We start from the raw sequence: 14,522 nt of genomic DNA, 5'->3' as shown, positions 1-14,522 counted from the left end.
CCAGTGGTTGGATTTGGTGCTTTTACTGCCAGGGCCCAGGTTCTATCCCTGGTTGGGGAACTAATCCTGGAAGCTGCTTGGCACAGCCAAAAAAAGTGTACTCACAATGTTATGTAACCATTAGCACTATCTATTTCTAGAATTTTTTCATCCCATACAAAATTCCATTCTGTACCATTAAGCAGTATCTCCCCAACCCTTATTCTACTTTGTCTTCATGAATTTGTCTATTCCAGATACCTCATATAAGTGGAATCATAAATTAATTGTCCTTTTATGTCTGGCTTATTTCATTTAGTATGATGTTTTCAAGGTTTATCCATGTTCTAACACATATCAAGACTTCATTTCTTTTTATGTCTTAATATAATATTCCATTTTATGTATATACCACATTTCATTTTATTCATTCATCATTGATGGACACGGGTTGTTTCCATCTTTTGGTGTTTGTGAATAATGACATTGGTGCACATATACCAACATTGGTACATATGAGGGCTTCACTCATAGCTCAGTTGGTAAAGAATCTGCCTGTGATGCAGGAGACCCTGGTTCAATTCCTGGGTTGGGAAGATCCGCTGGAGAAGGGATAGGCTACCCACTCCAGTATTCTTGGGCTTCCCTTGTGGCTCAGCTGATAAAGAATCTGCCTGCAATGAGGGAGACCTGGGTTCGATCCCTGGGTTGGGAAGATCCCCTGAAGAAGGGAAAGGCTACCCACTCCAGTATTCTGGCCTGGAGAATTCCATGTACTAAGTCCGTGGGGTCGCAAAGAGTCGGACACGACCTGAGCGACTTTCACCTTCACCTTCACCAACATTGGTGCTCAAATAGTTGAGCCTTAGTTTTCAGTTGTCTTGGGTATATACCTAGGAAGTGCTGGGTCATATAATAATTCTTTGCTTAACTTTTGGAGAAAATGCTACTTTCCCACAGTGGCTGTACCATTTTACAGTTCCAGCAGCTATGCAGGAGGTTTCAGATTTCTCCATATCCTTGCCAATACTTGTTCTGTTCTGTTCTTTTCTAATAGCCAAACTAGTGGGTGTGAACTGAGTGGTATTTTATTGTGGTTTTGATTTGTATTTCCCTAATGACTAATGATTTTGAGCATCTTTTTCTGTACTTGTCTGCCATCTGTATATCTTCTTTGGAGAAGTGTCTTCTCCAATTTTTAAAAAATGAGTTAAGATTTCTTAGATTCTTGATACAAGTCATTTGTCAGATACATTTGAAGGTATTTTTTTAATGTTTATATTTCTGTTTCTATAATTTTGTTCCCCAAATTTAAAAGATCCTTTCATCGATTAATTTATCCCACGTAATTTCGTTAAATCTAGTTCAGTTGCGTGATGAAACTGGATTTTAGGATTATGTTTCCCTTGTGAGATGTAACAACTTAAATCATACTGGAGAATATAAATGAAACGTTCTGCTTTCTGATAATATCAGCTTCTTCAGGGGAAGTGTAAAATTACGATCTTGGATTGTCAGCATGTAAGAGTGTTATATTTAAAAGTGCTGTGCCTGCCTTTTTACAATGCCAAATTAAAAAAAAAAGCCAAATGACAAGGATATATGAAATACAGTTAACTCCTAATGAAATTTGTAGAATTTTTTTGAATTTTAAAATTCTAGATAATTATATTTTTTATATACATGCTTCAGAATATAAACGGTGCCATACAATTTTTCTTTTTGTACATAGTAAACTATTTTTGGAATGAAAATGAGAACATAGAGTCTGTCAAAAAGATTTTCTGATGTATTAATTTATATAAACAATTTAGTTATATATAAATTATAAATTTTAACACTTTTTCTTTTAATCCTCTCGAAAAGAGAATTAAATAGCAAAAAATTACATTAAAAATTAGGACTGATACTTGCACATGCACAGAATATTTGAATTTATTTTGCCTTCCAGTAAGGAGTGTTTGAAATCATCTAATTTTTTCAGTAAAATCATTTTCACTCAATGAAAAATGAAATCTGTAGAATAGCTATTTTCAGCTACAGTTTTTACTTTAATAAAAATCTCTTAAGACTGGTAAGTTACTTTGATTATCTTAGGTATACTATCCTTTTTTAGGATGTAAAATTCCTAATAACTTATGAAAGTCATTCAGCTCAGTGTTCTAGAAAAGTAAAAGTCAGTTTATAGTAAATAAAATATTTACAAATGAGAGCAACAAAATAATCTGGTAAAAATGTTTGTAAATATTTGCCTCGATAAAGAAAAATGTGAGTATATAAGACATTTAAAATTAACTTGCAACCCATTCCCTATATATGCATAATGTAAATTGTTTAAATATAAGAAACATTTAGAAAACTATTTTTGGAAAATTATTACCATGCAGCAATAACATTGACTATTTATTTTTTTATTTTTTTAGATATGGCCGTGTGGAAAGTGTCAAAATTCTCCCAAAGAGGGGTTCTGAAGGAGGAGTGGCTGCCTTTGTGGATTTTGTGGACATCAAAAGTGCACAGAAAGCTCACAACTCAGTCAACAAAATGGGAGATAGAGACCTACGCACGGATTATAATGAACCAGGCACCATTCCGAGTGCTGCTCGGGGATTGGATGATACAGTTTCCATAGCATCTCGTAGTAGAGAGGTTTCTGGGTTCAGAGGAGGTGGTGGAGGGCCTGCTTATGGCCCCCCACCATCACTTCATGCACGAGAAGGACGTTATGAGCGGAGACTTGATGGGTAAGTTCCAAGGTTTCTGTAGGCAGGTATTTTGTATTTGATATGGTGAGAAACAGAAACTCGTATTTAGGGGCCCCAGATGGATTTAAAGTTTTGGGCATTCTCAATGTTTCCTATTTTGGGTTGGAAACGGAAGTGATTTCTATCCCAGTGGCTGGTATCTTATGGAATCGTAGAGGATATTTCCTGCAGCTGGTTGGATATTTACTGCTGAGATATAAAGTGGTGGAAGATTTTGTATGGCAGCATCAGTTTTGGAGTTACCTGTCTTCTAGACTTTTATTCCTTCTCTTGGATAATGTTAAGGCTTTCCTTGGATATATCTCTTCTACCTGATGGAGCTACTTGGCTACAGATTTTGTGGTTGTACTATATGGAATATTTCTGGAATATTAGAGCCTACAGATTCTTTTAGAATTTGATATTTGCTTCTCAGTTTTCAATGCACGAAGTGTATGAACGAATTGGTATGTCACCAAAAAACCTAGCAGTCCATATGATTCGACCTCTTGGATTCTACAAACAATACTTTAACCTGGAAATATGTATTTGGATGAAGAGGAGTGAAGGCAATGCTTGATTTTTCCATTTTGGATCTACACAGTTTCCATGTTGGAATTATACTCCTTGATGGAATGGGGAAAAATTGAGATGATGGACGTTCCTAAATCCTGGAATATAGCCCTTCTTTTCTAATTGCTGGAATGTATGGGATATCATGTTGTCAAGATTCCATTAGCCCAAGAGAAGAGGATTACTATCCTGTTTCTTAAGCAAGTTGCTGTCCAATTAAAGGTACTTTAGCTTTGAACACATGGTGATGATCAGTTGTGGATACAGCAATCAAAATGGACTTTGCTGGATGGCTACAAAGGTGAACTGTTGGCGAGCAACTGTGCCTTCCTCACTTCATGGAATCGCAGAGGATATTTCCTCTTCTGTCAGCTGCCTGATTCATACTTAGGGCTGGAGATTTTTGTGAATGTGGATCAATTTATAATTTTCTGCTGCCTCAAGAAAGAAGTCTGGGGGTTTGAGAGTTACAGTTTGTCTGGGACTGCTTGCTTCCAGTGGAATTATTTTATCTGGTCATTAAGATTTTTTTTCCTTGTGGTTCATCTAAATATCATTTGACACCCTTGCCCATTAAGAAGGTGGATTACCCCCAAAAGAGGGGCCAAAATTGGGGAAGTTATGTTCACAATTCTCTCCCTAGATTTAATTGGGATTATAGGTCGTGGTTCCACACTTGGAAAAGGTTGGTATGTCCTGACCTGTGTATATTAGCCCCTCTCCTAACCCAAGTCAAACTTTCTTTTTTTTCCCACTAACTCTAGAATTATTTAGTACTAATAGATGATTCAAAGAATAGCTATTAGATTTCAGCTCTGCTAGCTCTTGTGCCTGCCTTCTGTCTCTTCCTAATGGATAAGAACTTTGCATATTTATAAAATATCTGATATAGCAGTAATTCTCCTAGAACTATTACCTATTGCTTCTGTTATATCATTAATAATAGCTCTTACTGATTAACATTTGATAGGGTACTAATTGAAGTATTTATGACATTTTCTCTCTTAAGTCTCAGAAGAACCCCTCTTCTTTATTAGACAGTGAAACATCTATCCAAATTCCAGAAATGTAGCAAATTAAAAAGGAGAGTCATTTAACATATTTAAGTAGGAAAGATAATATTGAATTTTTTTGCCATGCCAGTTGCTTTTCATAATAGCAAAAACAAAATACAGCCTAGGAGAAGGTATGATTGCCACTAAGTGAGATGGTGAAAATGAAGGTTAGTGGAGAGATTTGGAATCTAAGTATGTATTGGAAACACAGTATTAGTTGTAAGATTTTTGCCACGTATTCTTTATTGCAGAGATTCTAATTCATCTGTATCTTTCATAGTTCCTTAATCACTTTTGATAAAAGATAGACCCAAAGGTAAGGTTGAGAAGAGACTCAACCTCATGCTTGAGATTCAAGTGAACTGGTGTTTTAGGAACTTTCTTAATAACTAGAGAACTGAAGATTTCTTTGTAGAATTGGAATTGGTTTTTAATATTAGCTTATAATTGCATGTGTGTAATTATACATGCAACAGTTTTTGTACTCATAGATTGACAAGTATTCATGCCCTACAGAAAAAAAATTGTATAGTTAAACCATTGCTAAAAACTGAATTTTATAGTTTGCAAAGTTGCCTTATTTCATCAGAGGCAATTTGAGTATAACTAAAACCCTAAGCGAATATATTTCTTTTAACCATTAAGTAATACATTAACAGACTGAATTATGGACTAGGCATTTAAAAATTATTTGTAATTTGATAGTGCAAGAAGATAAAATAATCATTATTCTTTAATTAGTTAAATTTATCATAGAATAGCATGTGGCAGCCCAATATTTTGATATCCTAAGTGGTTTTTGGTTTGATTTTCTTTTTTAAGATTCTGTTTTTATTATTAAGTGTGATTGTTTGGGCACAGCAGTTTACATAATTTACTAATTTTATAATTACCCAAGAAATTGAAAGTTAATATGAAAAAGTTATACTTAACATTTTTTTCTATACTTCTTTGAAGATGCCCTCCTATTGCTGAGACATGGGCATGCATTGCAATGAGGCTTTCATGTCTGTGTGAAAAACATATCATGGAAATTTTGCCTGAAATACATTTGCAAAGTAAATACAATTTGGCATACATTTTAATCTGGTGAAAGTATAGAAAGTTTCATTTTCATATTAAAATGAAAGTCTCTTCTTGTTCCATTAAATTTAAAATAAAAAAGGAAATGGCATGTCTATTTCTGTATATAAGCCAGAAAATCCCTAATAAAAAGAGCAGCTGACTTACAGAACACTAGTCATGAAAGCCCAAAATACAGTTACAACAGTAATTGCTTAGCTGTGGAAATAAGTTTTGGAGTCAAGTAAAATGTTAAGCTTGTTAATGTTTGCTTACTAAAGTAGGTTACTGCCGTTTAGAAAATGACCAGTTGCACAAAGAAAATGCTGAAGTGAATGTTTGCATGACTTGCTTTTAGTTTTGCTTTCCCGTTTCTGATTGATTAAATATTTTTCCCCCCTCCTAAATGCAGGGCTTCAGATAACAGGGAGCGTGCTTATGAACATAGTGCCTATGGACACCATGAACGGGGGACGGGAGGATTTGATCGGACAAGACATTACGATCAGGATTACTATAGAGATCCTCGAGAGCGGACTTTACAACATGGGCTCTATTATACTTCTCGGAGTCGAAGTCCAAACCGTTTTGACGCTCATGACCCCCGATACGAACCTAGGGCTCGGGAGCAGTTTACACTGCCCAGTGTGGTACACAGGGATATCTACAGGGACGACCTTACCCGGGAGGTACGAGGCAGAAGGCCCGAGCGGAATTACCAGCACAGCAGGAGTCGCTCACCACACTCATCCCAGTCTAGAAATCAGTCTCCTCAGAGGCTGGCTAGTCAAGCGTCTAGACCCACAAGGTCCCCTAGCGGCAGCGGCTCTAGAAGTAGATCCTCCAGTAGTGATTCAATCAGCAGCAGCAGTAGTACCAGCAGTGACAGGTAGGTTAACAGTCTTTTGTTATCAGAGACAAGGTCTTGAATAAATTGTTACAAATGAGCTACCATCAGTGGTACTGGTTTTTAGTACAGTCATATTTCTGAAAGTAATCTTGGATCATGTATGTAATGAATGAAGAAACTTTGATTAGCCCTGTGGCCAACGAGTCAACTATTTTCCCAAGTACTCGAATCTAAATGATGATTTGCAAATAGTGTTTCATCCTTCAGATGCTGAATGTTAAAATTGCCAAAAAGGAAGAAAAGTGATAACTTCAGTTGTATGAAACAAATCTTGTGCCATACAATGAACTTTTCAAAGTTCTTTAATTTCATAGTATATACTATTTCTATTATCTGGTTGAAAATTTGTAAAAGCTGTTGGGGTAAAGATGTATTGGTGAAATATATTGTTAATATGTTTATTATCAATGTCTAAATTGACGTGTACATTTTAACATCAAGTGTGTACATTTTAACATCAAGATGGTAATCAATTTATAAACTCTAGTAGGAAAGCTTTCTTTAACATTCAGGTTGTGTCTTTGCTGTTCACTAAGGGTGAGTAGGCTAATTTTTTAGGTTGGGGCTTTTTTATTTTTACAAAAGAGGAGTTGTATTTCAAAGATGAAAATGATAAATAGAAAATAATCTTAACAAGAAACAGCTTATAAGTTAGGTTATGGGTTTTGAAGTAATAGGTCAGGGTTAAAAAAAGAAAATCAAGGTAGACAGTATACTATGTTTATAATCTTGGACAAGTTACTAAAGCTCTCTAGGCCTCAGCTTTCTCATATTTCATAAGAACCATGTTTCCTAAAGTTATTTGGAAGGTTAAAATGAAAAATACTTAAAGTGCTTAGTTTGATACCTATATATGTTAAATAGTGCCTTCAATAACTCCTAGCTGTTGTTACTGCTACTACTTGAGATGTTGGTAGTCTTCAGTATTTTCTGTTTCTTCTTACTGTTATTCAACATGTTAATCTCAGACATTCTAGTTTTAAATTTAGGTGGGATGTATTTTAAATTTACAAGAGACAAATTCTTTGACCTAATTAAAATGCCCAGATTATTTTTCCTTTAGTATTGCCTGCTTAGAATTAACTTAAGAAAAGTAAATGATCATGTAATTGATAAAAGGCTCCTTTTATGCCTCCTGAGTTTTCTGATTCAAAACAATAAATGGAAGCCTTTTATACATCTATCTATCTAGATGTAATTTAAATATTCTGGAAGATGTAGCATATTATAGTGAAGCTTGGAAGAGTTAGGTTCTGGCTCCAGCTCTGCAGCTGTGACATGAATGAGACCCTTAACTTCTTTTGATATCATTTAATGTATTGTTGAGTTAAATGATTGACAATATTCATTTGAATTCTATAAATTGATTATAAAATCTTGTCATGATTCACTTTCTTCTGTATAGAATTGGCCTAAGATACTCAAGTTTTAGTCATTTTCCCCAAACTTACCTCAGTAAAGGGATGGCACTGCACTCCAGTGAATCAGAATTTTTTGAAGAGTCAACCAATTGAAGTGTGGAAGTTAGAGATGAAATGCATGGCTTTCAGAAGGGTGGCATTGTACTCTGGTGGGAGTTACTGTGGTTTGGGATCTGGCCCTTGGAGTTGTGGGCTCAAAAACTTGAACCCAGAGGTGATCTGATGAATTTTGATAGAGCTAATTGCTGTTTACATAGTCAAAAGAAACAGTTGTATGCTTCTGAATATTTACATTCAGAAAGATAACTGTCAGAAAGGCAGGATGAGCTTGGGAAATCTACATGGAGACTAAATTACAACCGTAGAGGATATTTTCTCCTGTCTCAACTGCCTGAGTCATACTTAGGGCTGAAGATTTTTTATGCTTTAGAGCTATGAAGGATATGTAGAACTTCAAGAAGATATGAATTTTGGGCTAGACAAGGAACATTGTGAGCAGAAGGAGCAACGTGAAGAGCTACAAGTAGGTGGAAGAATGTTTTGAGAACAGCAAATAATTCAGTATGACTTAACCACGCTAATGTTTTGGGGTTTTATTTTTTATGCAGAGATGAGCCATTGAAGGATTTTGAGAAGGGAAATAGCTTGTTGAGATCTGTGCTTTAGAAAGGCATCTGCTTTAGAATAGGAAAGAGAGATTCCAGTTAGACAATTTCAGTATTCCATAGAAGGAAAACTTGGACATTGAGAGTGCCTAACTTGGGAAAAGTGGACATTGTAATAACATTCAGATTATATCGATTTATGAAAAACAGAATCAACTTTTTTGAAGACATGACGAGCCTTTTGATGCCATTCTGTAAGAACAGGGCCAGGTAGGTCTTCCTTTGTGCACATTGCAGAACCAGCTAAGTGTATTGCCTTTCTCCGAGTACACATTCAAATAGTTGAAATACTTAGCTACAATTCTTAGTAAAGAGGAAGGTGAAACCAAAATCGATGTAATAGTTAAAAGATTGGTCATTATATTGTTACTGAATCAAGTACAAAGAAATAAAATATTCGGGTGTTCAGAGCACATCCATTGTCTTGGGGTTCGTCCCCCCTTTTATCATATATCCTCCTTTCCTCTATAATTCTATTGATTACAAAGCGTGTTATTTTTTAAAAAGATTTATTTATTTTATTTTTTGGCTGTGGTTGGTCTTCATTGCTGCACATAGGCTTTCTCTATTTGCGGTGAGTTGGGGCTACTCTTTGTTGGGGTGCACAGACTTCTCATTGCAGGGACTTCTCTTGTTGTGGAGCACAGGCTCTAGGCATGCGGGCTTCAGTAGTTGCAGTGCATGGGCTCAGTAATTACGGCTTATAGGCTTCAGAGTACTGGTTCAGTAGTTGTGATGCAGGGGCTTAGGTGCTCCGAGTAATGTAGGATCTTCCCGGACCAGGGATTGAACCCGTGTCCCTTGCATTGTAAGGTGGATTCTTAACCACTGGACCATCAGGGAAAATGAAAGTGAAAGTCACTCAGTTGTGTCTGACTCTTTGTGACACCATGGACTGTATAGTCCATGGAATTCTCCAGTCCAGAATACTGGAGTGGGTAGCCTTTCCCTTCTGCAGGGGATCTTCCGAACCCAGGTCACCCCCATTGCAGGCAGATTCTTTGCCAGCTGAGCTACAAGGGAATCCCCTAAAAATGTAATATTTTGAGTTGTTATTGTCAATTCACAATGTTCAATGCCCTTTTGGAAGAAATGTTCTTTTTTGTAAACCTTAAAACTTGATTGTGAAATGGTGATGTTCCAAGTCCTTTAAAAATGTCAACAGGTTATAGTAAATAAAATATAGCTTGGTTTTATCTATAAAAGAGGTTTCTATTCTGTCTGTATGACTGACTGGAAAATTAATCATCCTCTGTGCCCCTTAATTGTTACTGCTTTGGTGAACAGATTCCTAGCAGTGCATTTCAAATGAGCAAACATGGGCTTGATGACAGTCTCATTGTGAACTCCTTGTAAATGATACACTAACTGTTTTCTGCCAAACTATTCACAGTATTTATTTAGCTGCTGAGAAGATGAGGGGCAGGTTGCTTAATGTTACAAACTTCCTGTGTGCAGAGACCTGTGCTGCTGCTGCTGCTAAGTCGCTTCAGTCGTGTCTGACTCTGTGCGATCCCATAGACGGCAGCCCACCAGGCTCTCCTGTCCCTGGGATTCTGCAGGCAAGGGTACTGGAGTGGGTTGCCATTGCCTTCTCCGAGACCTGTGCTACTGGGTGTCTATTTCTTTCTCTGCCTTGGTTATTTAGAGAGGCCCTTTTCTTTTCAAAATAAATTTTAAATACATAAGTTAAAAACTTTGGGGGTCAGCCTTTTTCTTGTTTGTTCCTCCTTTTGGTTTGTCCAAAGAAGAACATGTCAAGTAACCTACAGACTTTTATTCTTTCTAATCCCAGAAACAGGCATTTAGATGGAAGCCCTTAAAACAAATGTAGTAATAAGCACAGATAACTGCATATAAATAACGGTTGTTGGTTATTGTTAGTCGCTCTCTGCAACCCCATGGACTCCAGCACGCCAGGGTTCCCTGTCCTTCACCATCTCCTGGAGCTTGCTCAGACTCATGTCCATTGAATCGGTGATGCCATCCAACCATCTCATCTTCTGTCATCCCCTTCTTCTCCTGCCTTCAATCTTTCCCAGCATCAGGGTCTTTTCCAGCGAGTCTACTCTAAGCATCAGATGGCCAGAGCTTCAGTGTCAGTCCTTCCAATGAATTCAGGGTTGATTTCCTTTAGGATTGACTGGTTTGATCTTGCTGTCCAAGGGACTCTCAAGAGTCTTCTCCAACACCACAGTTCAAAAGCATCAATTCTTCAGTGCTTAGCCTACTTTATAGTCTAAGTCTCACAGCCATACATGACTACTGGAAAGACCTAGTGGGTGACATCTCATTGTCTCTTGTCTCTCTGGCTTTCAGTAAGCCATGTCGTCTTAAAGTGTGTTTAGTTTACCAGTTTGAAGAAATCAGAATTTTAGAGCAAGCTTCCTTCTTAAGTAGGTTTTAAGAATTGGAATAGGTTGATTTAAAAACTGTATATAGGCAATTCCCTGGCAGTCTAGTGGTTAGGACTCCATGCTTTCACTGTTGAGGGCCTGGATTCATATGTTGAAATATATAAAGACAAAGCTTGGAGATATAGGAAGGGGAAGAAAAAGACACATACAATATCACTTCCAGGTCAAAAAACTAACCTGTGAAAGTCCTTGTGGTGTTTGTTTAATAAGTCTATATAACTGCAAGCAATCAGCCTTTTCAATTCTGATGCTGTATTAAGATGTGACAGTCTTTATGCCCATCTCTTGTCCAGTATATTGGCTTTGCATTAGAATAGTTTAGTTTTTATTGAAAGGGAAATGAAAAATAATTTTAAAAATTTTATTTAATTTTGGCAGTGCTGGGTCTTTGTTGCTGTGCATTGCCTTTCTCTAGTTGTGGCGAGCAGGGACTACTCTCCAGTTGCAGTGCGAGCGCTTATTGCGGTGGCTTCTCTTCTTGCAGAGCACGGCCTCTAGGGTGTATGGGCTCAGTAGTTGTGGCACATGGGCTTGCTTGCCCTATGACATGTGGGATCTTCTTACATCAGGGATAGAACCCTTGTCCCCTGCATTGGCAGGCAGATTCTCAACCACTGAACCACCAGGGAAGTCTATAAAATATTTCTTATTGCTGGTATTATTTGTAGAACTTGTAAGTGTATTTCTTTCATATGTTTTGAATAAAATATATTGAAAATTGTATATAATTTTATTTTTTTCTGTTAGCTTAAGAATATTTTACCTGAGTTATAGTTACATAGTAATTATTTAGAATATTGAACAAATTCTGAATTTTTACAACAGATAAAGGTAAAATGAATGTGACCCTTTTAACTAAAAAAGTGTTAGCATGGCAGTCCTTAAACTGACAAGCTTTTAAAAAACACACACACACACACTATATATATATAATGTGTGTGATCAATTCTGCTAATAATTTTGTGAATGATATAGATGTTTTAGATTACAGTTTCTTAGAGGGGGAATTTTATTCACATATCCTTTTGTCTGCAGTTTCATAAGGAAGTTTTGTAGTTCATTTAGTTTATGATAGAGAATTTCAAGTTCATGAAGAAAAATTTTCAGAACTGTCTGTCTGAAGCTCAGTGGAAAAATATGGATGAGGCTGAAGAGGCACTAGATGTGGTGGTAATGCGTGTATCAAGGTGATAGTGGCAGTATACTTTTCATTTCTCTTACAGTATGCTTATTTACAATGTTGACTGGGGGAAGGAATCTCATGTTATTACTATTACCTGGCTATGTAATTTGTTATGATATATATTATATGCTAGAAACTGTCAGATAGGGCACCAGTTTTAACAGATACATACATGATATAAGAGTCAGTTTCTTAAAGTTGTTAAAGGGATTAATAATTAGTGGGGGGTTTTTGGTGATAGTTGCAATGCTTAATCATAAAAACACATTTGTCTGAAATTTTATCATCAAAGGTGATCTTATCTATAATTGGGGCTTCCCTGGTGGTTCAGATAATGAATAATAATTTCTGAATTCAGTTGGAGATAAAATTTGTTTTTTTGCACTGTTTAACATGAATCACTTAAATTGAAATAGGATTTTTTTTTGTTATTATTCTTTGAGTGTGTAAGAGAAGATACTTGTGCTCTGAAACCACTGAAACATAAACTGTCTACAATGTAAAAATTAATGACTAGATATCTATTGATTTGGGGGATAAAACCAAGTGAAATGTATGTTTTAGATGTATTCAGAGGACTTTCAAGGAAGAACAGTAAAGGTTTATCAAAAAGCCTTTAGAAGAAGTCAAAGTCAAGGATAATAAATATTCTTAGGATTTTTTTTCTTTGTCTTTTGCCCCTTATTTTTATTTAGATTGAAACTATTTCCACTCTTATTTTAAGCTTGAATAAAACATTACAATTTAAATATCTGATTTATTTCTGGATTTCACAGACATTCTTGGCCTGTTTTATTGTTTTTATCCTTCTGCCTCATTTTTACTTTTTTAAGATAATTGAAATTGTCTGAATTTTCAAAAGAGAATGTCTTTACAAAAATCAGCATTATGAATAAGATGTATTTTTTATAGTGGACTATTCTAGCTGCTAAATGAAGTTTTTATTTTGAAATTTGCAACTCTTATTTGTGATGGACGGCTTTTTTGACTATGGTTTTGACTTTTTTTTTTAGTGATTATTCTTTCCCTGAAATATTGGTATCTTGTGTTTTTTAAAAAATTAATTTTGGTGTGTGTGTGTGCTCACGCTCACACGAGCTCTTCTTCCTTGCTTTGCACAGGCTTTCTCTAGTTGGGACAGTGGGGACCACTCACGATCATTGTGTGCCTGCTGCCCTTGTGCAGTACAGGCCCAAGGCACCTGCTTCAGCAGTCCTGGCACAAGGGCTTTAGGTGCTCCCGGGCATGTGGAATCGTCCCCCAGACCAGGAATCAAACCCCATCCCCTGAGTTGGCAGGTGGATTCTGAAATCCACTGCACCTCCAGTGAAGTCCTCTAAGTTCGCATAAAAAATTCACCTTGGAAGGAGGAGAACTAACATGCCTGCCTTTGTTTATTTGCAGTCCTGGAGAAAACTGATCTAAAATCCACATTGTTTTGCCTCATTTTGAGTGGGGCTGCCTTTTAAGTACTGTTAATTTACAAAGGAATAAACATTTGCTCATTCCCTCCTTAACGCAGTTTTGGGGTTGTTAGCATGAAGGCATACATGTTTAGCGGTGTGTGCTTGAAGAGCTGCTGTCCTTCGGTCGCGTCCTACTCTGCAACCCCATGGACTGCAGCATGCCAGGCCTCCTGTCCTTCACCATCTCCCCGACCTTGCTCAAACTCATCTCCATCGAGTTAGTGATGCTATCCAACCATCTCATCCTCTGTCGTCCCTTCTCCTCCTGCCTTCAATTTTTCCCAGCAGATGAGTGCTGCTGCTGCTAAGTCACTTCAGTTGTGTCCTATACTCTGTGCGACCCCATAGACGGCAGCCCACCAGGCTCCCCTATCCCTGGGATTCTCCAGGCAAGAACACTGGAGTGGATTGCCATTTCCTTCTCCAATGCAGTACCCCCATCTAATTAATTAATTAATTTTATTGGTAGTGTTTTTTACATTCCCATCAGTGGCAGGCATGCTGAAGAGCCCGTATGCTGGAAACATTCCTTTCCAGTTTATCGAGCAGTAAGCTACACACTTCTGTCTTTTGGGATCACCTTAGCCAGCCAAGCCTTTTTTGTATGCTGAATATGGAAGATGGAAGTGTTCGCTAATTGCTCTGGTGGACTTAACTTCCATTATGGAGATTTATAAATAGGCCTAGTTCCTTTTTAGAATTAGGTACATACAGTATTTCAGCAAGGCTTTTGAGAAGTGTAGGTAGGTGTTGCCAGTGTTAGCGTTCTGTGCGGAATAGGCAGTCGGTGTTGGAAACCAGTGCTAAGCTGACCCATTTTGACTGTATTAGGAGCCTTGCTTTCATTAGGAGCCTCTGCTGCTATCGAAAAGAGAACGAGCGAGGTAGACTTAGAGCTGAGCGTAAATGAGAGTTCATTGTGTGCCGCCTGGGCAGCCAGTGCCTCTGAATATTATGGGGAGAGCTAGGAACTGCTTGTTTGTGACTCAAACCAGCCTAAACTGGAATCATCCAGTTTGAGTTGGCTGCTTGCCACCTCCCAGAGGC

The 14,522-nt window shown here is 37.2% G+C and overlaps 1 protein-coding gene across 2 annotated transcripts in view; it reads left to right on the top strand.

The window, feature by feature from the left end:
• Positions 1–14,522, top strand: part of SPEN (spen family transcriptional repressor) — an 87,994-nt gene that overhangs the window by 22,737 nt on the left and 50,735 nt on the right. Inside the window, exons 2-3 of one of the 2 annotated variants that reach the window (XM_018060579.1) lie at positions 2,403–2,723; positions 5,826–6,302. In XM_018060579.1, the coding sequence (XP_017916068.1) occupies positions 2,403–2,723; positions 5,826–6,302 (798 nt within the window). Of the gene's footprint in view, positions 1–2,402; positions 3,982–5,825; positions 6,303–14,522 lie in introns of those variants that run through there. The other variant, XM_018060580.1, reaches the window with a different exon arrangement.

The sequence above is a fragment of the Capra hircus genome, chromosome 16, assembly GCF_001704415.2.
Source record: "Capra hircus breed San Clemente chromosome 16, ASM170441v1, whole genome shotgun sequence".
Classification (NCBI taxonomy): domain Eukaryota; kingdom Metazoa; phylum Chordata; class Mammalia; order Artiodactyla; family Bovidae; genus Capra; species Capra hircus.
Note: the sequence above shows the minus strand (reverse complement) of the source record. Positions and strands in the feature narration are given on the sequence as shown.